The 24754-nt window shown below is 35.2% G+C and overlaps 1 protein-coding gene across 3 annotated transcripts in view; it reads right to left on the bottom strand.

Moving 5' to 3' along the window:
• Dlc1 (DLC1 Rho GTPase activating protein) overlaps positions 1-24754 on the bottom strand; it is a 404145-nt gene that overhangs the window by 189497 nt on the left and 189894 nt on the right. For all 3 annotated transcript variants that reach the window (XM_087217213.1, XM_021246665.2, XM_021246666.2), the window contains exon 5: positions 17698-17731. In XM_087217213.1, coding sequence (XP_087073339.1) covers positions 17698-17731 — 34 coding nt within the window. The remainder of the gene's footprint in view (positions 1-17697; positions 17732-24754) is intronic.

Here is a 24754-nt window from a genome sequence, read left to right as displayed (position 1 = left end):
GCAAAGCCTTTGCTATTTAAGGTGTCATTTATTCATTCTTTCACCAAACATCAAACAAATAAAATACGTTTGGAATACAGAGTTAAATGAAACAAAGCTCCATCTCTCAAGGTGCTCATGATTTAGTTTGTGAGAGAACAAAAAAATTGATATGATTCAAACCAAATTAGAGACATGATACAGAGGGGAGTTTGTCAAAGAATTCTGATATAGGGCAGTCCTATTTTTTAGTCAAATCTCATTGGATATGTACGTATTGGAGTATAGCTGAGAGTGAAATAGATCACACAGATAATGCTCTGAATCCAAGCAATGATGGTCACATTGGAAAAACAGGAAGTATCTTTCCATTTTAGTTTTTAGTTTATATCCCCCCCTAGTCATCCTCATTTCCCTTCTCAGTGATCAAAGGCAGCCTAAAAAATTAATACCAAAAGGCATCAAGTCTGGGCTTTGTTATTTAGTATGTTTCCAAGGAGCATGGAATAAAATTAAGAAAATCCTAGTTTCTCCTCTCACACATTTGTCACAAAGAAGTGTTTGATTTCTGTTTTCTACCCTGTAAGCCACAACACAAAGTTTGCAGAGACTATGACTCTCTTATGTGCTCCTGAATGATATTTTTCACAAGTGTTTCAGGCTATAATTATTCATTATCTTGATTTTTAACATTTTAGAGCCAACTGAAAAACTTCGAGTCAGGAGCACAAACATTCTAAGAAAAATGAACAAGGAAGCAAACCGAGGTCAGATTCTCAGTCATCTTTCTCAATGGTACCCATTATATATTTGTATTGGACAGATCCCCACATTGCACTATTAATTAATTACCTGCTTGAGACATTTGGCAGTTCCAGAGAGTAGGGGTGTAATGGAGGGAGGAAGAGAAAAAGTTAAATAAAAATTTTAGGGCTATATTCGCTCAAAAATTACTAATATTAAAACCAAAGTGTCTTTGTGATTATAATTTACTGAATAATGCATATCTCCTAGATGGTAATTGCTGTTTTGATTGCGGGACACAGAAAAGTTGTATTTTTGACCAATAAAAACTCAGCTGTGAGAAGCAGGCAGTTTAAAAAAATAACAAAACTATAAAAGAAAATACATAGAGACATTTAGGAGCACAGAAAAAAAATCAATGATTAAATCTGCTTGAGAAATAATTCATTATGGAGATGATAGGATTGTTAGATCTAATAAAATAAATATCATTTTCAAGACAGAAAAGGGAAAAGCCATTTTTTCCCCTAATTATAATGGCCCATGGGCAGCCACATAGCCTGACAAAACTGGCAAGTTTTTCTGTGATTTAAATTTGGAATGAGCAATTTCACATTAGTCCATATTACTACTTTTCAAATACATCCAGAGAGTCATCTTTTGGTGTCTAAAATGGAGTGCTAATTTTCTAAGTTACACACTCCTATTCAATAGGAAACATTCTGGACCATAAAGGTAGATATATTTCTTTCCCATAGGATTAAATGTCACTATTTTCATTTAGGATGAAAAAAGTCATTATTGTATTTTTCTTGAATTCACTACCTTTCTATTTTTGCCCATTGTCTCTAATTTTTTTAATAAGAACAGATGCATTCCACTGATATAGGAATTAGAAAGAGAAAGAGGGGCTCCATATTTGTATATGGTGGCTGTGGTTGTATCAAACAACAGAACAAAATGAAAGGAAGAGAAAATAGTGGTATGTATATCGGTGAAACTCTCAGCAGGAAATAAATGGTATACTGCATATATTGAGGCAAGTTTAACATCAAGATTATTTATAAAAGTACAGGGAAATCACAGGGCAAGCTGAGAGAGTGGTTGTCATATCCTGGAGAACTGTGTGGAAAGGCTAGCAATGATTCTTGGGAAATGAACCACTGAAGCTCATTGGCCAGACATCCCCAACCTGGGACTCCTGGGAGGTTCCTCATTGGTTGACTGGAGAAGATAGACAGGAGGAAGCTTGCTAGTTCAGTCCACATTGGTCAGGGAGAAGTAAAGCAGGGGTTGTATCTAAGGGGTGAAATGAATATCCTGTACAATGAAATATACTGCATCTAGACTACAAATGGCCAGAAATGTCAAGCAGGAAAGTTTGCTTTTACCCTTTAGACAACAGAGAGACAGAGAATATAGAGTAGCAAATGACATGATCAGGTCCTGCTTTTCCAAGATACCTCTGGTGACAGTATAGAGAGTAGATGGGTGTAATGAGAAGATAAAACAGAGAAAGAGGACTGGATATTTTTTGTGCAATGACGGTGGACAATGGAGCCCTGAGTGAAAGTGATGGCAGGAACAATAGACAAGGGGTGAAGAGTGGACAATGTTAGCAGCATTGTGTGGAGTTGAAGGAAGTTGGGGGTGGCAGGATAATCCAGACACCTAGCTTGGCTGTTGGTAGATTGGATTCAAAAGGTTGAATCACCCAAGGGGCTGGGGGGACCATGGGCAGGGTAAAGGACTCATAAAAAATGGGACAGAGTATGCATTTCTCAGGGACTAATCTTTTGTGAAAACCGAAGAGTCTCTGTTCATGAGAGAGAATTTCAATCTCACAAAAAGTAAGTTTATAATGAGGGGTTAAAGTGTGACCAGCTCCTCATTTACATCATAACCTTTGTGTGAATTAGCTCACCAAGAAGACTTGGGAAGAGAGTATGTATCTTCCACATAGCTGCTCAACTGTTACTTGGTGTCCCAAGGAAGTGTGTAAGGGCTCTTCACACACACCTAGACAGTGGAGACAAAGCTAATATTTATTTGGCCTGTACACATAGTGGTTATGTGCACAACTAGTGATAAAAAACAGCCTTTGTTTCCAGCCTACTGTGTGTCAACTTTTGTTGCTTTACAACAGTGTGGCAGATTATTTATAATGAGGGGAAAGAGGAAGTTAAATAATTTGTAGGTGGCCAGACAAGGTAGTAAGTAGATGTGCTGGAGAATATGCCAGTGGACTTGTTTCACTCTTGAGGGCCACACAGACTCTGGGGGGCTAATGGAGGTTAGATGAAAACATTATACATTGGATGCAATCATATATATTTGATACTTGTCTGATTATGTTTAATTATTGAAGAACAATGGGTTGGAGCTCACTTCAGATCCTAAGAGCGTACATTCAAATACAGAGTTCCCTAGAACCAATATTTTAACATGATTCTTTTCTTGGGAAGTTTTTAAATAAAATAAGGTAGGTTCAGAAAGTGTCAGTTGAAAAGAAGAGAAGGAGGATGCTGAATAATCTCCAACTACAGCTTGAGTTCCTTCAGGGCTGAAACCGTATCTTATTCATAATTGCTCCCTCCATAGAATCTAGCATGATTCCTAGAATACATTGCTATTCAGTAAATATTTGTGGAATGAGTGCATCCATAGAAGGCTGTTTCAAAAGTGTTTCCCCTTCGAGTATTTTGTCCTCACGTGGTAGAAGACAGAGCAAACCAGATCCTGCTAGATTGTGTTAACACAGTAACATGGGTCAGGACAGAAGATGGCTCCTAAAGCTCACACAGAAAAAACCACACAACTGCAGTGCAAGAATGATTAATGGAATATACCCCAAAATGATTCTCTTTAGACTGTCACAAAGCCTAGTAGAGTTGGTTCCAGTTGGCTTGGATGAGAGGTCACACAGACTAAAATAGACTTTCTTTAAAAGGAACAATAGGCGGTATTCATTTAGCAAGACAGAAAAAAATGACAACCTTTAGGGGTGGGTATGAAGCTTAATCCTATTTAAGACCTCATTTACCCCCCTAAGATTGTGTCTTCTGCTTTCAGGGCCAGTCCTTTGTCCAGTAGGAGCTTAAAATAGAGATCATAGAGCTAGGAATAAAGAGCTTTGCATTTGTATACAAACACTGACAATATTTTAAATAGAGCATGGGAAAGTTTAGAAATATAAGAATTAAAATGCTTAGACTGTTAGAGTCGTTTGCAACTTTTGAAATAAATTATATTCTCTTTTGAATTATTGTCCGGTCTGCTACCATTATTCAAAAAATATTCAAACATAAGCATTTGTTTTGATAAGTATATTCACTCACTTTTATAGAAATGATTTCTTTTTTACAATTGTGTCATCAAACAAAATTATATTTTCTCTTCAATGTAGCATATTCTCCAGAATCCATGTCAAAATCCCAGTCATTTCAATATTTTAACATACAGAAGACAGGTTCTCTTCAAATGAGTTCACCTCATCTTGGGGTGCTGAGTATCTGAGTTGTGACTTCCATATGTCTGGGACTGGGACAGGTCTTCCACTTTAATCAGTGGATCCTATTTTCCACAGATATCTTGAAGTTCTATAAATCGAATCTAACAGCTCTTTTTAAATTCATTTTTTATATTAGTACACATTTGGAGTATATAGTGTTTACAGTTATCTTAGGGAGTAGGTACTTACATAGTTAAACATTTTCTTAATATACCTTAATTCTTTGTATTACTCTTCCCTTCCCCTCCTCTTCCCTCTCTCGATCTCTAGATCACATTCCCCCATTTTCATTTTCTTTTTTTAGTTCTTGTGTCTAACCTATAATAATTACATTCATTGTGGGTAGTTGTTAGATGTACACAACACATCTTAATTCTTTCCACCGCACCCTCCCTTCTCCCCTCTCTGCACCCTCTGACTCTTGGTCCTCTTCTCATTTGCAAAAGATCTATCTCCCTGTTTCCTTTTATCTGTGTTTTACTTTGCTTTTTATTTTATTTATACTTTGGAGTTTTCATATGCGAGAAACCATGTGGTATTTAAACTTACGTGTCTGATTTATTTCACTTAACATTGTATTTTCAAGTTGCCTTCATTTTCCTACAAAGGACTCAAATTTATCTTTATTTATAGCTGAGTAGTCTTCTAATATGTATAGACACCACATTTTCTTCATTCATTCATCTACTGAGGGGCATATAGGACTCTTCCAAGATTTAGTTATGGTATTATGAATTGTACTGCTGTAAACATTGGTATACATGTATTCCTATAATATGATGTCATTAATTCTCTTTGACTAAAAGGGAAATAGATGGGTCAAATGGAATTTCAATTCTTAGTTTTTTTGAGGAATCTCCATATGATTGCCACAATTGATTTCTTAATGATTTCTAGTCTTTCTGGTGTAAAATGAAATCTCAGTGTTGTTTTAATTTGCATTTCTTTAATTGTTGAACATTTTCTCATGCATTTATTGACCATTTGTATTTCTTCTTCTGAGAAATAACTATTCATTTCAGTTTCCCATTTTTGATTGGGTCTTTTTATTTTGGTTGGTCTAATTTTTGAGTTTTTTGTATGTTCTATCTATCAATCTCTGACTGAGGTGTAGCTGCAAATTTTCCCCCCATTCTTCAGGTTGTCTCTTTACTCTGTTAGTTGTTCCCTTTGCTCTGCAGTAGCCTTTTAATTTAATATATTCCCATTTGTTGACTCATGCTGTTATTTCTTGTGCAATTGGAGTCCTGTTCAGAAAGTCCATTCTATGCCTATGACTTCAAGTGTTTTACTTATTTTATCTTTCAATAGCTTAAGTGTTTCTATTTTAAAGTGATCCATCTTGATTTTAGTTTAGTGCATGTTGAAAGATATGGGTCTAGCTCCAATCTTCTACCTGTGTATAGCCAGTTTTCCTAGAGCTATTTGCTAGAGAGGTTATATTTCCTCTAGCATATGTTTTTGTTTTTGTTTTTTGGTTCTGGGGATTGAATTCAGGACCTTGCGCTTGGCTTGCCAGGCAGGCACAGCATCGCTGAGCTGCATCCCTGGCTCTCCAGAATATGTTTTTGACCCATTTGTTAAAGATCAAATGACTGAGTGTGTCCGAGGCTGTCTCTATGTCCTCTGTTCTGTTCCATTTATACACGTGTCAGTTTCTGTGCCAATACTATGCTCTTTTTATCACTGTAGTTTTGTAGTATAACTTGCAGCCCAGGATTGTGATGCCTTTTACTTTGCTTTTGTTGCCCAGGTTTGCTTTTGTTATTTTGGCTATCTTCTTGTTCCACGTGAATTTCAAGGCTGTTTTTCTTAGATCTGTGAAGTATGTTATTGGTATTTTTATTTCAATTTCACTAAATCTGTATATAATTTTGAATATATTGGACCTGCATATCCAGGAACAGGGGATATATTTTTGATTTTCTGATAATCTCTTCAATCTTTTTTTTCTGAGTTCTATAGTTTTCATTGTAGAAGTCTTTCATTTTCTTGGTTAGGTTAATTCTTAAGTATTTAATTTTCCTTGATGCTAGTGATATTAGTATTATTTTCCTAATTTCTATCTCAGAAAGAAAATCTTAGTGTATAGGAATGCTATTGATTTTTGCATGTTGATGTTGTGTCCTGTTACATTGCTGAACATTGTTATTAATTCTAGAAGTCTTTTGGATCTTCTATGTAAAGGATCATGTCCTCTGCAAATAATGATACTGTGACTTCTTCTTTTCCTATATCTTTTACTTCTTTTTTCTTTTTCTCTTGCCTGTCTGCTCTGGCTAATGTTTCAAGTACATATTGAACATGGATAGTGATAGAGGACATCTTCATCTTGTTCCCAAATCTTTTAGCTTCTCCCCCTTTAATATGATGTTGGCAGTTGGTTTGTCATGAATGGTTTTTATCAGATTGAATTATGGTTGTTCTATACATATTTCCTCAGTGTGTGCTTTTTTAAAATCATGAATGGATGTTGCATTTTGTCGAAAGCTTTATCTGCTTCCATAAATATGATCAAGTGTTTTTGTCCTTGCTTCTGTTTACATTGTGTGTTATATTCATTGATTTGCATATGTTGAAACATCCTTGAATCTCTGGGATGAAACTTACTCGATCATGATATATGATCCTTTTGATGATTTGTTGCATTGTATCTACCAATATCTTGAGGATTTTTGTATCTATGTTCATTAAGGAGATTAGCTTGTAGTTTTTACTTTTTTAGTTGGATCTTTGTCTGGTTTGGGGATCAGAGTGATGCTAACTTTCAGGAATTAGCTTGGAAACACTCCTTCCCTTACAATTTCATTAAAGAGTTTGAGGAGTATTGGTGTCATGTACTTCTTAAAAGTTTTGTAGAATTTCACAGTGAATCTATGAGGTCCTGGGCTTTTCTCAGTTGATAGGATTTTTATTACTGCCTCAATTTTATTGCTTGTAATTGTTTGGTTCAGAATTTTTATGTCTTCTTTATTCAGTTTTGGTAATATGTATGTGTCTGGGAATCTGCCTATTTCCTGAAAATTTTCAAGTATTTTGGCATACAATTTTTCATACTAGTTACTAATGATCTTCTGGATCTCAACAGTGTCCATTGTGATTTTCACTCTTTCATATGTAATTACATTGATGTGAGTCTTTTCTCTCCTTCTTTTGGTAAGTTTGAAAAAGGGTTTGTTAATCTATTTTGTTTATTCTTTTCAAGAACCAACTCTTTAATTTGTTAATTCTTTATAGTGTTTTTTAGTTTCAATTCCTTAATTTCTATTCTGACTTTTCTGATTTACCTTATTAAAATAAGTTTGAGTTGATTTGTGAGTATCTTGAGATTCATCATTAGATTATTTGTTTGAGCTCACTCTGTTTTTCTAATGTGAGCATTGATGGCACTAAACTTCCCTCTTGGGAGTGCTTTCATTGTGTCCCATAGGTTCTGGTGTGTTGTACTGGTATTGCCATTTGATTTTAGAAATTAATTTCTTCCGTGATCCACTGAGTGTTCAGGAGTTTATTATTAAGTTTCAAAGTGCTTATAAATTTTCTGTGGTTTCTTTTTTGATTGATTTCTAGTTTTAATGCACAATGATCTGACAATATACATGGGGTGACTTTAATTCTTTTGTATTTACTTAAGCAGGCTCTGTGGGTGAGTATGTGGTCTGTTTTGGTGAAAGTTCTGTGTGTTACTAAATGGATGTGTGTTCTATCATAGTAGGGCAGAGCATTCTCTAAACAACTATTAAGTCCATTTGTTTGAGGCTGTGATTCAGGTCTGATATTTCTTTGTTGATTTCTTTTGTTTAGTTGATCTATCTCTTTGTGAAAGTAGGGTAAGAGGTCACACTCTGTGATTGTGTTGGTATTTATGTCCAACAGTATTTGTTTTATGAAGTTAGGGGCTCCAATATTTGGTGCATATATATTTATAATTGTTATCTCTTCCTTTTGGATTGTTCCTTTCTTAATATATATGACTCTCCTGGACACTATGGATGAGTTTTAGCTTAAAGTTTTCTTTGTCTGAGAATAAGATTGGTACCCCTGCTTGCTCTCATAATTTTAATGCATGAAATGTTGCCTTTCCTCCTCTAATTTTTAGTCCATGAATTTCTTTTTGGATGAGATAAATTCTTCAATGCAACAGTCTGACGGACTCTGTTTTTTCATACAGTCTGTCAATGTGTGACTTTTAATAGCAGAGTGAGGCCACTTACATTGATAGTTATTGCTGAAAAGTATTGATTTATTCCTCTCATTGCTTTTTTTCCCCTGATAATGATATCTTTGTTTTTTCTTTTTTTGTTTGACTACTTGACTTGCTTGATATATTCATTCCATCTTTTTGGGTTTTTTCTGGCTTTGTTGGTTTTGCTGTGTCTGTGTAGGATATTTTTGAGTATATTTTGGAGTGGTAGTTTGGTGTTCACGTATCTCTTATAATGTTCTTTGTGGTGGAATATCCTTATTTCTGCATCAATTTTGAAAGATAGTTTTTCAGGAAATATTAGTCTGGGTTGAAATTTGTTTGCCTTCATAGCTTGAAATGCTACACTCCAAACTCTCCTTGCCTTTAAAGTGTGTTGAGAATTCTGATGTCAACCTAATGGGGTTACTTTTACATGTCAGTTTTTGCTTTTTTCCAACTGCTTTTAAGATTCTTTTTATTGAACATCTAAGATTTTGACTTAGATGTGCTGTGGGGAGCTTCTTTTCCACTGTAGTCAGTTTGTGTTCTGTAATCCCTGCTTACCCATATGTTGAAATCTTTCCTCATACTTACAAAGTATTCTATTATGATTTTTAAAACAGATTTTTAAATTTCATGTGTACTGTCTTCTAATTTCTAACTTCAGTTAGCCTTAGGTTAATCTTCTTAGCATCATCTAGAAGCTGTTGGATGAATTTTTCCTTTTCTCTCAGTGTTTTTAAGGCTTCTCTGAGTAATTCACCATGATTTTCCATTTTATCCCTGATTTCAGAAACCCTGACTACACATCATTTCTGCAATTTATAACTTTATACAGTTTTTCATCTCCAATATTTCTTTCTAAAACCTTTTTTTAAAATTAATTTTATTGGTACATTTTATTGATACACTTTAGGTATACAATTTGTTTACATTTATCATTGGGTGCTTGTATTTGTACATGATATATCTTGGTTCTTATTTTTTTCCCCATTACCTGTGCACCCTTCACCCCCTCCACCTTTCCCTATTTACATAGATTTCATTTCCATTTTTTTCTTTTCTCATAGTTTTTCCTTTCCCTCTTTTCTTTTCCCTTTCCCCTCCCCTCACTCCTTTGTCTTTGGACATTTTTTCCTATTTGAAATTATCAAATATTCATTTTAATCATTTTAACCCTTGTTTACACTATCAGTTTCTCACACTAGTGAAACTATTTGGTATTTATACATGTGTGTTCTATTTATTTCACTTAAGAGTCTGGCCTCAATATGCATCCATTTAGCTATAAATGACTCTAGTTTTTCATTCTTTATGGCTGAGTAGTACTCCATTTTATAAAAAAACCACATCTTTATCCAGTTTCCAGTTGATGGGCACTTGGGCTGCTTCCAAGCTTTACCTATTACAAACTGTGCCGGTATGAACATGGGTGCACATATATCACTGTGGTATGATTCTTTTAATTCTTTGGGGAAGATACCCAGCAGGGGAATAGCTGGGTGAAATGGGACCTCTAGTCCTAGTTCTTTGCGGTATCTCCATACTGACTTCCACAGTGGTGGCACCAGTCTGCACTCCCACCAACAATGGAGAAGGGTTCCTTTCTCCCCACAACCCTGCCAGCACTTGTTATTTGTTGATTTCTTGATAGCCGCCATTCTTTCTGGGGTGAAGTGGAATCTCAGTGCTGTTTTCATCTGCATCTCTCGAATGACCAGTGATGTTGAACATTTTTTCATATATTTGTTTGCTGCTTTTACTTCCTTGTCTGAGAAATGTCTGTTCATTTCAGATGCCCATTTTTGAATTGGGTCTTTGAATTTGGAGGGTCTGTTTTTTTCAATTCTTTATATATTCTAGATAGTAGACCTTTGTCTGAGGTACAGCTGCTAAAATTTTTTCCCATATTGTAGGTTGTCTGTTAGCTCTGTCAGTGGTTTCTTTTGCAGTGCAGAATCTTTTTAATAAGATGAGACCCCAGTTGTTGATTCTTTCTGCTAGTTCCCGTGCTGCTGAGGTTTTGTTCATGAAGTCTTTTCCTATGCCAATGTCTTCAAGAGTTCTACCTAACTTATCTTCCAGCAAGTTTAGTGTTTCTGTCTTAATATTTATATCTTTAATCCACTTCGATCTTAGTTTAGTGCATAGTGATAGGTATGGGTCTAGTTTCAATCTTTGGCAGGTTGAAATCCAGTTTTTCCAACACCATTTATTAAATAGGCTATCTTTCCTCCAATGATGGTGGTTGGCTCCTTTGTCAAAGATGAGGTGGCTGAGCATGTCTGGAATTGTTTCTGCATCTTCTAATCTATTCCACTGATCCTCAGATCTGTTCCTTTGCCAGTACCATGTTGATTTTATCACAGTAGCTTTGTAGTATAGTTTCAAATTGGGGATTGTGATACCCCAGCCATGTCTCTGTTGCTTAGAATTGCTTTAGCTATCTAAAACCTTTTTTCTTGTGGAGTCTACATCTTTGGTAAATTTGTCATTCATCATTTGAACCATTTTTGTCAGCTCTTTCAATATTTTATTTGTTTCTCCCATATCCACATTGGTCATTTTATGTGCCATTATTTTTGGAATTTCTTGTTTCTTTTCCTCTTTCTTATCATTTTGTACAACTCCACGAGTTGGTACAGTATTTGCTTTCCTCTCCATTGGTGCCCCTTGAAACTTTGAATCTGTTTTGGGAGAGTTGAGAGATCCTGGGATATATATATATATATATTTCATTCCCCCCATCTTGGTACTGGGTGTGCTGGGAGTGCCAGTCAGATAGAGTGTGGAGAGATTGGTTGATGTGAAGATCTCTTTAGTTAGAATTTGTCTTCCAGTGCTGTGTTCATGGCTTTATTTGTCTAAGGATATTTTCACCCTTATAAGCTTTTCAATCTATAGCAATTAGGTTGGACCCTGACACTGATGTAAGGGGGACATTTCTATTATTTATGTCAATGTCAGTAGAACCTAGTGTACATCAATCATGTACATTAAAATTCATTTTGATAATTTCACTCTTTTTTCAGTACCCCTTACAGACTACATTACACTAGGAGGTATAATCTTTTGGAATGTGGAAAGGAAGGGTAAAGGGAAGAAGATATGTCAATAGGAAGTGAGGAACATAAGAGCTATGTCAATAGGAAAAATGAAAATAGGAAGTTGGTCTCTTTTGGAGTTATTTTATAGTTGGGGTAAAGAGCTGTTGTAGAGAGGGGTTTGGAAGAATATTTGTGTAATCAAGAGGATGTATGCAGGTGGATGGCAATGTATTTATGGGCCGAGGGGGACTGTGAGATTGGTAGTGCCTGTTAGTATGTTTCTTGATAGTTTTGTTTGGTTCCTCTAATTTAAAAATTACCCTAATATGTCCTTATGGTACTGTTTAACTTATAGCACTGGTTAATTCTTATTCTCTAACACACTTTTACAGTCTCACATTTTCTTTATGGCATTAGATAAATGGAGGTTGAGAGGAAGGCAAAAAGGTGAGATAGTGAAGGTTAGAGAAGACCTAAAAGTAAGGGGAGTGAGGTTTGAAGGATAGGAGGGAAGAGAGAGGAGACTCAAGAAATCCTTGAAACTTAAGGTATTATAATCATACAATACTAATGAAGAAGAACTAAAAGGAAGAAGAATAAGAAAAATGAGGGCCGAGGATTTAGCTCAGTGGTTCCGCCACCTGCCTCTCAAGTGCAAGGTCCCGAGTTCGATCCCTGGTACCAAAAAGAAAAATGAAAATAGAGAATAGAAAGAAAGAAAAAACCCCTAAGTGACGAGAAGCAATGAGAATAGCCCAAATCCAACAGACTATCAAGGCTAAAATGACTACATTTACCAAAATAATCACATTTGCCAAAATAAGTATAGAAATAAGAATAAAACATTCACACAGTTGTTATAGCAGTAACTCAGTTCTTTCCCACAGTGCCTTCTTCACTGGTGTTGCTGATTTCAACTAGCCATTCCATTTCCTCTGTGGAGACAACTGCCTGACGAAAGTCTTAGGGACTTTGCTCCCTCCTAACTTTTGTCCTGATTTTGAGCTCTGAGTTTGCCCCTCTGCAGATCTCCATGGATCCAGCTTTCTTGGTCAATTTGGAGAGTAATTATTGTGAATATTTGTCCTGTGTGTCTTCCCGTCACAGGTTTTTCTTGCCTAAAGGCCACTATCCCAGGTTCCGATTTTTTTTAATCTGCTTCAGCTCCACCTGCACAAACACAAGAGGACATTCTTCCTCTCTCTCAGTTCCCGGAAGTAAGACCTGCACTTTTCTGACTTTGTCCCAGAACTGAGGTTCGCTTTCTTTTGCCCTTCTTCCCCTGTGAGAGAACACCGACAACTGTGGATAGGGCATTGAATGCTCCACGTACCACCTCCCATTGTATGTAGAAGAAATAGGCAGCTTATTATCATTATTTTTAAAATTGTGTTGAGCGAAATCTCTCTCCTGAAGACTTGATACCTGTCAGCTCTGGGGACTGGGATTGCTGGTGCGTGGCTATGAAATATTACTGCATTCTCTCTTCAGTTTTTTGAGTTCCTAGTTTGGAGTTGTATAACTTTGCTGCATTGTTAGATTAAAAAATGATGGCTAATTTTCATTATTTTCAAAGAGAAGGAACATTTCAAGGATTGTGATAAAAAAGCAGTAATTGGATTATATTTATGTTCTGTTTAATTAGTTCTTTGTTGCAATAATATTTTCAAAATACTTGAGAAGCTTGATAAAGTAAAGTGCTTCTCCCTCTCAAGTTGAGACCATTTAAGCAGAAGAGAGAGAAGATAGGTTTTTGTCCCTGTATCTCCTCAAACAATATTTCCATTCCTTCTCCTCCCCGCCATTCTACAATTCATATCCACATTTTCTCCTTGGGGCATGAAAGAATTTGCTGATATTCTGAAATAAGGGAACAACTTTGCTCTGTTACATACTTTGTTTAAATTGCAGTTCATCTGGGGAATAACAGAGAATGTCACAACTCAAGATAAAGTAGAAAGCTAAGGTTGTTTCTCATTGTAATATCTTTCTCATTGTAATGCATATGCTCACTTAACCATTTATTACTTGTTTTAACTACACAATTAACAAAGTATGTTTAAAGATAATGCAGCTTTGGAGCTGTAATTAAATTCATTTAATATATGTAGTTAATCCATGTAATATTAGTACATTGTTGAGTAGAATAGTTTTTTCTTCTATTGACATGCCAGTTCAGTATTTTTCTCCGATTTTAAAGGATTTTCAACATTATTATAGAGTGCAGAAATTAGATATGCTCTAAACATGGAATATAAGTATCTCACAGAAGGAACAATCTATGAAACCTTTTGTTTGAAAGCTATTTAGCAGCAAAAAAAAGATCGCTAAAATAGAAGATGAACATCCTTATTATAAAAATTGTATCAGAAAAACTCTAGTGCTTTAGTGTAAATGCATTTAAAATCAAGACATCTTCTCACATATAACATTATAAATTTTTAATATGGCTCTTAAATATCACACATGCCTATAAACTAAGTGATGTGTTTTAAGTGTGGTGGCACTCTTTTTATCTATTTTAACTTTTTTTATCTTTTTTGTTTTTGTTTTCATTATACAGAACACACAAGACAATACAGAGAAAGATTTTCAAAAGCACACAATTCTACCAACTCAAGTCTAATTTTTCATATTTCCACATTTTTAATCAGTTCTTATTTTCCCATAATACTGTTAGATATAACCAGAGCATGAAAAAATAATTCTTTCTCCTGTAGCATTACTCATTTGGCTTCATACCTGTATTTTTGATAATGTCATATTAGCTTTAAACATTATTTCAATAAACTTTTTTCTATGATTATTGAATAAGCTACTTAAGATCCAAAAGGAAATTTTGATACATATTAAAAATCAATCTCCAACTAAGAGAACGATAAAAAAAAAATCAATGAAGCCAAGAGTTGGTTTTTCGAAAGAATAAACAAAATTGACAAACCCTTAGCCAACCTTATCAGGAAAAGGAAAGAAAAGGCTCAAATCCATGCAATTAGGAATGAAAAAGGTGAAATTATAACAGACCCAGCAGAAATCCAGAGGATCATCAATACCTACTTCAAGAACCTATACGCCAATAAGATGGAAAACACAGAAGAAATGGACAGATTCCTAGATACATATGAATTACCAAAGTTGAATGAAGAAGACCTAAAAATTCTAAACTACCCAATACAATCAATGAAATTGAAAACATAATTAAAAACTTACCAACTAAGAAAAGCCCAGGTCCTGATGGCTTCACTGCTAATTCTATAAGACATTTAGACAGGAACCACTCCACTACTGTTTAAACTCTTCAATGAAATTGAAAGGGAAGCAATACTCCCCAATTCATTCCTGGAAGCAAGCATCACCTTGATCCCCAAAGCAGAGAAAGACCCAATCAAAAAAGAGAACTATAAGCCAATCTCACTAATGAACATAGATGCAAGAATCCTTAATAAGATACTGGCAAATAGAATGCAGAAGATCATCAAGAAGATCATACACCCTGAACAAGTGGGATTCATCCCAGGGATGCAGGGATGGTCCAACATACTCAAATAAATCAATGTAATATACTATATAAATAGAGCCAAGGACAAAACCCATGTGATTATCTCCACAGAGGTAGAAAAGGCATTTGACAAAATCCAACACGCATTTATGATAAAACCCTACAAAAAATTGGAATAGATGGCTTCTACCTCAATCTGATAAAGGCCATCTATGAAAAGCCAACAGCCAATATCATACTAAATGGTCAAAAACTGAAATTCTTCACACTAAAATCAGGAAAAAGACAAGGATGTCCACTATCACCACTCTTGTTCAATATAGTTCTGGAAACATTAGCCACGGCAATTAGACAAGAGAAAGAAATAAAAGGAATAAAGATAGGAAATGAAGAAGTCAAATTGTCATTATTTGCAGATGACATGATACTCTATATAGAAGACCCCAAGAACTCCACCAAAAGTCTTCTAGACTTAATAACCAAATTCAGTCAAGTAGCTGGATACAAGGTCAACACACAAAAATCAATAGCTTTCCTCTACACAAACAACAGACTCACTGAGAGAGAAACAAGCCAAACACTTCCTTTCACAATAGCATCCAAAAAACTGAAATACCTAGGAATCAAACTAACGAAAGAAATCAAAGACCTCTTCTCTGAAAACTATGGCACTCTGAAAAGAGAGATTGAAGATGATATCAGAAAATGGAAAGACATCCCCTGCTCCTGGGTAGGAAGGATCAATATAGGGAAAATGGCCATACTTCCAAAACTGCTATATAGATTCAATGCAATGCCAGTTGAAATCCCAACAACATACTTCACGGACCTTGAGAAAACAACTCAAAAATTCATTTGGAACAAGAAGACACATAGAATAGCAAAAGCAATTCTAGGTAACAGAGACATGGAAGGGGGTATTACAATCCCCAACTTGAAGCTATACTACAAAGCTACTGTGATAAAAACAGCATGGTACTGGCAAAGAAACAGATTTGAGGACCAGTGGAACAGATTAGAAGATGTCCGAAACTACACCAGACACACTCAGGCATCTCATCTTCGATAAAGGAGCCAAACACCCTCACTGGAGGGAAGATAGCCTCTTTAATAAATGGTGATGGAAAAATTGGGCTTCAACTTGCCAAAGATTAAAACTAGACCTATATCTCTCACCATGCACTAATCTAAAATCGAAATGGATTAAAGATCTAAATATTAAAAGAGAAACGCTGAATTGGCTGGAACAGAGGTTAGGTAGAATTCTTGAAGACACTGGTGTAGGAAAAGATTTTATGAAAAAACCTCAGTTGCCTGTGAACTAGCACAAACAATCAATAAGTGGGATCTCTTCTTATTAAAAAGCTTCTCCACAGCAAGAGAAACCATCAACAGTGTGAAGAGACAACCCATAATGTGGGAAAAAATCTTCACCTGCTGTTCCTCAGACAAAGATGTACTATCTCAAATCTATAAAGAACTTAAAAAAAATCAGACCTCCCAAATTTAAAGACCCAATCCGAAAATGGGCATCTGAAATGAACAAACATTTCTCAGACAAAGAAGTAGAAATAGCAAATAAATACATGAAAAAATGTTCAACATCACTGGTCATTGGAGAGATGCAAATGAAAACAATGGTGAGATTCCACCTCACTCCAGAAAGAATGGCTGCTATCATGAAATCAACCAATAACAAATGCTGGCGGGGGTTGTGGGGAAACAGGAACCCTGCTCCACTGCTGGCGGGAGTGTAGACTGGTGCAACCACTGTGAAAATCAGTATGGAAATACCTCAAAGAACTAGGACTGGAAGTCCCATTTGACCCAGCTATTCCCCTGCTGGGGATCTTCCCCAAAGAATTAAAAGAATCATACCACAGTGATATATGTGTACCCATGTTCATAGCAGCACAATTTGTAATAGCTAAAACTTGGAATCATCCCAAATGCCCATCAACTGGAGACTAAGAAAGTGTGTGTGTGTGTTTTTTAATAAAATGGAGTACTACTCAGCTGTAAAAGATGAGAAATTATAGACATTTATATCTAAGTGGATGCACATTGAGGCAATACTCTTAAGTGAAATAAATAGGACACACATGTGTATATACTGAATAGTTTCTCTAGTGTGAGAAACTGAAAGTGTAAATAAGGACTAAAAGGTATAATAGATAATGTGAAATAGAAAGAAAATGGGCAAAGGGGAAGGGGAAGCAGTAGGGGTAGGGGAAAGGAAAGAAGGGAATGGAATTAATACGAGAAAATGAAAAAATGGAAACAAAGTCTTTGTAAATAGGGAGGGATGGAGGTGTTGAAGGGAGGGCAGGGGAAGTGGGAAAAATAAGAACCAAGAGAGATTATGTAAACGTGCAAATTTCTAATGATGAATGTCATTATACTGTATACCTAAAATGTACCAACAATCAATCTCCAAAGACCATTCCTTATCACATGGATCAACATGAAATTCTTTTCCTTAAGAAAAAAATAAATTGTAGTTACAGTGAGCTGTAAGGCTATAAGAATTATTGAAATATTATTCTAATAAAAAAATATATATATATATGAAACATTTTGAGCAGAATAGGTTTTTCTTTTTAGGAATTCAACAATATCATTTTTCAGACATTACTGACATTTATACATTATAGATACCTATCAAAATGTGTCTATTAAGATAGAATTTTATTCTTAAATTGCTAGGAGAGAAAACAAAATGTCAACTTACCAGCCTTTTCCTTCTCTGAAATGCCTGGAATAACCTGAAAAAGAAAAGAGAAGCATAAAGTTATGGTTTTATTAGAAATAAACGTTAAATAACATTATTTGGAACAAAAGAATGTATCATACATGTAACAAAAATTGAACAAGACCTGACAGTAAAAAATAAGCATTGTAGAATTATCAGGCAAGTCATCATGTCTGGCTTTGATAACTGCAAATTATCATGTAATTATTTTCTTGTCTGAGGATAGATTTAATCTAACATATGCTCATATTATCTTTAAACTACACTGACAGTGACACTTAAAATTCTTTCAGTTTGGGCAGAATTTCTGCAGTTAAGTTTTGTCTTATTTCTAGGAGAGAGAGAGAGAGAGAGAGAGAGAGATAGAGAGAGAGGGAGAGAGAGAAAGAGAACAAACATTTATTCTTAGGTCAATTTCCAGGCATTTCAAATTTCTGTCCTGTCCCCAATTTTCTGTATGCACTTGAAATGAATAAGCTATCTTACTTACCAAAGCTGAGATTCTTATAAAAAGCAAAGACAATCACATCTACTTTACAAAATTGCTGAAAGAACAAAATGTAATAGACTCTATCTATAAAGCATTCGAGTGCTCCAGGAGGAAGATAGCAGCCCTTACTGTTTATTCCTATGGGCAGTGGCCAAGTTGTCGAATACACTGAAAGGTCTAGAATTTCCATTCCCTGTGTTTTATCATTATTTAAAAAGAATTAGGTTGAGAATGAGATGTCTCAAAAGGCTTAAGAAGTATAACTATCTAGGTTTAGTCTTTGTAGATTACCCTGAATCAAATCAAGCAATTTCAATTTCTGGTTCTCACTCACTTCAGTTATTCATGTGACAAAAATAAAATTAGCACAGGGACATTAACTTGTACTTTTTTTAATTTTTTATAAATCTGTCTGACCCATTGGGATTTGAGGCTTTCTACCCTACAATCACTCATCACAGAATAGATCTGACCACAGAAAAGGTCTCTGTCTTTCTTCAGCAGACAAAAATCCAAAGTTGGGGCAAGAAAAGCATGCTCAAATGGGTAATTTTGTTGTGAACGTGCATTTATGTGTGTCTGTGTGTGTGCATGTGTTTGTGTGAGAGAGAGAGAGAGAGAAAGAAAAGAGGAGGAAGAGGAGGAGACAGAGAGGTCCAACTACATCTCCACTGTAGATGAGCCCAAGAAAATAACACCCATCTTCATTTTGAAAAATAATTAATAAGGTGCCCTTATCTTCATGAGCTATAATTACTGGTGAGATCATCACTTTTGGAATTTAAGGGATCTGGATTTTGATGCAATTATTTGAATAAGACAAAGGTCTTTCTCTAGATTAGGATAGAGGAGGGGTTTGCTTTGGCAAGATCGATCTATTTTGAAAATACAATTTTGAATTCATCTCAGTCTACACTTAGTTGTTCAGCACTTGTTCTTTGAGTGTTCATATCAATTTTGTATCCTGTCAGAAATGTAGCCATGCAGGGTATCAAGCAGCAGTGTGAAGGAGCAGACCCAGAGACCAGGACATCAAACAGATTGCACCAGCTTCCAGCACTTTCTGAGCATCCTTTCCCTGAGAATTGCATCACCTAATTTTCCCTCCTTATTCTAGAACTTCTGATTTAATACTACAGTAAAGCTATTTCCTTCCTTTACAAGAAAGTTTTCCTATGATTTCAGGAATATTTGTAATTTTCTATGTGGCTCTTTTGAAAAGTATTTTAACGTGGAATTAAATCTATTTAATTAATTAAGTCTAGCTCCTGAATTTACCTTTGATCAGAGTTTTTTTTAAAAAAAATACATTCGCTCCTTAAAAAACACAAACAAACAACATAACAAAACAGAAGTGCTTTCATTGACTGACAAAGTCATAAAAGTTTGTGACAGGCAATTAAAGAATATTCTTGAAAGAAATTCCTCACTATAAAGATAACTAATATTTTCTGGATTCTTAGAGAGTGTAAGGCATAGTTTTAAACTTTGACCTCCAGAAAGTCATTCGATCCTTAGAGCAACCCTGTGTAATCCCCAAATTAAAGTAACTTTTATGAAGCTGCACAGTCAGTAATAGAAGCCAGGACATAAACATTGGTGTGTTTCACTCTGAGGCTACACTGATCTGTATTCTGAAATAAAGTGGAGAAAAATTGGGAGATTTCACTAAAAGACATTGACTTAAATTACAAAATATCTGTACATGAATATCTGCTTAGGATATTTAGAAGTTACCTAAATAATCTGTCTTTTTTTATAGCTAAGTAAGCCATTTAAGATAAATTTAATGTCTATCCTTAAAGTTCAAGTTAGCATACTTCATGTAATTACCAAGATGTATAACTGAGCATGTATAATGTGTAATAAAGATGATGATCAGTGGGTTTGGTTATGAATTGAAAGTATTTTAGCTTTTTTCTGTCCAATGTAAATATCACACATGGTCAGTGCCAAATTATGTTGGAATCTCAGGACACCGTGGTTTCAGCTACCATATCTCACTTCAGTAACTGCAGTGATCATACTGCAATGTGGAAGAAGGACAAAGTTTAATGTCCTTAGATTTATAATTATTCTTTTAAATCAAGATCACATAATAATAAGACCTGCACAGATCTCAGCTGATTTACCTTTGAATTTGAGGGAGAATTATTTTGCTAGAAAATGATTTATGAGTAAATTAATTAAATTTGTGAAAATTCCCAGAGATGAAAGGCATTAAAGAAATTAGAAAATGCTGACACGTTTTAATTAAAACTACTTTAATGTCTCATATTACCCTAGTTACAAAAGTCCTTAGCAAAACTTTCCTCTTTATGGAATTCACAATCTAGTTGACAAAGATATGAAAAAATGAATAGTTCCATGCAGGGGATGCGGAATGGCAATGATTAGAACTGTCACTGGTGTGGCATCAAAAGAAATGAATAAGTAGTAAATAATTAAAACTAGCCAGCTGGAAATGGAATGGTTTTTGGATATTGAATCCTTGGGAAGGAGTCATTAGTCAGGAACTTTTTCTTCTGAGGAGAAGCACAGCTAGATTCACACCCATGTCCTGAAATCCTGTAATGTTCTGTGTATTTCTGAACTTAGAAAGAAACTTCCTGTGCAAGATGACTATGTAAACCAGTACTGAGTAGGTGTTCAGCAAACGTTTGTGGAATTGACATACCAGTGCATATTTGCATATGCAGTTTAAATAACAAGTATGATTGTTATTATGAGAAAGCTCCCATAAAAAGCATATTTTTAAAAATTCGTTAGAGACTTTTGCTAATAGTTGCCATATGTTTCATTTGAACTGCATCCTCAGGAAGTGATTTAACATTTCTGGCAATAAAGCAATTAAATAGGATTTTCCTGCTGACCATATGGGTTAGCTGTAACTTCATATTTTCTTCTCTCATTTCTCAGTGGAACAAAAGAAAGCTTACTAACGAGTTCCAAATGAGAGGGAAAAAATCATTCAATGTCTTTTGTTATTCTTCCTCTGATATTCACATGATAGGATAATAACAACCTTTTTTGTGGCTCTCAACCAGGTCTGTCTTCTGCATATATTGACCTTCTAATAGCTCTCCAATATAAAGGCTTTCATTTAAGTTGAACTGTAAAGGCATTTTTAAATTGAATTTTTAAAAATTCATTAAAAACTCCTCAGTAAGAGAGGAGGAAAATAGTTTGCTTTTTCTTAACAAGATCCTTTGGAGCTGTGTGTGAGAGCTTAGAATGTGCATATGTCTGTTTATGTTTTTGGATGTGAAACATAGTGAGAGAAATGCTGATTTTGACTTGGAGAAATGTTACAGACATACATGGGTTCTTCTGCCTTGCTGCGAGGAGAGCTGTTAGCACTTGCAGAACATCCTCACCTTTGGAAACTTACAGCAACCACACAGAAGCTTCTAACAGAAGTAGCAACATAAGTACTGGATGTTACATCATAATCCATTTTCCCACAGTGAAAATGGACACATTCTTGTCCATTCAATTTCTTTTTATTGATGATTTTAGGTGAAAGACATTATCTAGCCTCTTTAGTACATTATTTTTATTATGTTATTTTCCTCACTTGTGTAAAATACTTTCTTTTTAATCACTTCTCAGCCTTTTGGCTAAGATCAAGTGTAGTACTTTCTTTTTACTTCTTAGGAATCAGTACCATTGAGAGCACTACTAAGAAGGCTCTTTGAAGGTTGACCTCAGCTATGATAGTCTAAATGATTCTATTTCCAGATTTCATGAAGGCATAACTTTTTGTGTGTTTCCTGTAGTCCGCAGCAGAGCCTTGACATTTATTTTGTTTTCTCTCTTCATAGGCAGTGCTTGTTTGGCATGCTTTCAAATATTAGAGATAGTCACACAGAAATTTCTGTAATATTCTGTTTTGTTCTATAGAAATTTCTTTCACTTGACATTTTAAAAAGTGGTGAAATCCATTAGAAAAAATTAGTGACAAAATAATTTATTCGTTCCCCTTTAAAACACCTTAATTCTCATAAAAAATAGAAAAATTTCAAAGTAAGTAATTATATCCTTAGAAATGATTAAAAAATATCATTCCACAATGGAACAGTCTCTGGTTCAGATGAGGGCACAAGAGTCCCTTGTGGGCACAGTGGGCAACAACAAGAGTCTGGGTTTCACATTTTGGAAGAAGATATAAAAGAAAACATAAAAAAGAATGTACATGGAAAAATGGGTTTGTTCCCATGTCTTCTTCATTGACAGCCTTTTTGAAATCATTCCAGTTTGTGATGTTATTAGCTAAGTAGAGGGAGAGGATCATTAAAACATTCAGAGGAAAACAGTGCCAAGAATAAAACTGCTTGTCAGAGATGGGTACCTACCTTAGTGGTGCCCACCAGATCCTGTGAGGTGTGAATCATCCATTGATATCAGTTTGCTTCCATTTGAGTAAAGAAATTCTTTGAAAAGCAGTCTGATTGGCAATTTGATAGTTATTTTGTCTGCCAACAGATGAATGGATTAAAAAATGTGGTATTTATACAAAATAGAGTGCTACTCTGCCATAAAGGATAAACTTGAGGCTTTTGTAGGAAAATGGATGCAACTTGAAAATATAATGTTAAGTGAAATAAATCAGACACATAAGCCTAATATCACATGGTTTCCCTTATGTGAGTAATCTCAATTATAAATAAATTTAAAAGCAAAATAAAAGATAGTAAGAAACAGTGAGCTAGAACTTTTGCCAAAGGGAAGTGGACCAAGACATAGAGGGAGGGAAGAAGGAGAGAGGCAAGGGGATTAAAAAAGAATTAAGGATGTGTTATGCACTAAGATGTGTTATGTACATGTACCAACTTTCCACAGTGAATATAATCATTATATACTGCAAACATGTACTAATAAAAAAATGAAAAAAAAGTATTTCTCCAGCTTTGACACTTATCTTTCTTCTGTTGAAAATATGGAACTTCATGGTAGAGGGAGTTTGGAAATCATTTATATTTATATATATATATATAAAATCTATAAATTATATATCTACTATTTATCATCTATAAGTATATATGTACATATATATGTACCATGTATAAATTATATAATACTTAAAATTCAAGCATAAATAAATTTCTCCTTTTCTACTCAACTTGTTTTAAGTAATAAAAATAGGATGTATGAATATATGGGTTTGATTTGTTGGCCATTGTCTTAATCACTTTCCTTGTTGCTGAGTCACAATACATGACAACTACAAGTTAAAGGAGGAGAGGTTAATTTTGGCTCATGGTTTCAGAAGTTTCAGTCCATGGTTGGCCTGCTCAAAGTCAGAAATGGCCTGGTGGAATGGGCTGCCATGGAGGAAAGCTGCTCTTGTCATTATGGCCGAGAACCAGAGAAGGTAGGAGACAAGAAAGGAGATACATCCTTCCAGATCACACCCCATTGACCTACCTCTTCAGACCAGACTGTATTTCCTAACAGTAAGTCAGCTATAGTGCCCCCATGATCCATTGACATTCCAAAAGTTCCACCTCGGAACACATGAGAGTTCTAGAGGTTCATTCTTGATGTAAACCACCACAGTCATTTTATTTATAATACACACAAAATAAATAACTACCCATACTTACAATGTTTACCTCTGTATCAGTGGATGTACCACCAATAGCCTATGTACCATGCTATGGGAAATGGCACTTTGGCTCTTTCTCTGTCATTTTGCCTGTGAAGATGCTGAAACTTGGATGGGTTAAGTGGCTTGCCCAAAGCTATAATATTTCAGTTGTCAAATGGGAATTAGGCTAGAATCGAAGTCCGATGGCACTGTCCATTATGTCATTATTCATAAGACTGATGAAGTCAAAAGATCACCATGGCTTTGTCTTTCCCATTGTTTTTTATTTCAATTTACTTCTCAACCAGATAATGGATGACTAATGGAAGTTCGGATCCAGAAAGAAGGGAATTATCTTTGAGGATAAAACACACACACACACACACACACACACACACACACACGCCTCCTTAAATTTTCAGTCAGCAAAATTAGTCTTTCTCTGTTTTGCATAATGATTTACATATGGGAAAAATACTACTCAGGTTAGCTTTGCCCTTTAAATGTCTGATCTATGAAAATTCTCAACTAAGAAATACCATAGACATGATAGGTAACTATTGGTGGCTTTTACCCTTCATGTTGGATGGAGTAAAGCAATAATTAACCTGCCCTTCAGTACCATTTCCATCCTTCCTAACACCCCCATAACAGCTGTTTTCCCTTTGTCCATGCTTTCAGCATCTGATGGGCATCACTGAGGTAGCTCTTCCTGCTAAAGGGTTTTACTCCTGGCACGGTTTTCCTTTAGTACATTAATGATCCTTCTCTATCTTCATGGAAGGCTCAGCCCTTAGTCATGTGCTCTGTTATCTTCTCCTCTTGTGCCCAGTTGTGGTTAATCAGATCCAGGCACATGTTAAGGATCCCCTACATTAGGTGCACATTCTTCTGCTAATGCTGGGTTGCACCAAAAGAAATGGAAACATGCTATAAAGAGAAGTGATCTAATTGTG

This window comes from Heterocephalus glaber, unplaced genomic scaffold, assembly GCF_053883595.1.
Source record: "Heterocephalus glaber isolate CG9 unplaced genomic scaffold, H.glaber_assembly_v1.0 deba00001461, whole genome shotgun sequence".
Taxonomy (NCBI): domain Eukaryota; kingdom Metazoa; phylum Chordata; class Mammalia; order Rodentia; family Bathyergidae; genus Heterocephalus; species Heterocephalus glaber.
Note: the sequence above shows the minus strand (reverse complement) of the source record. Positions and strands in the feature narration are given on the sequence as shown.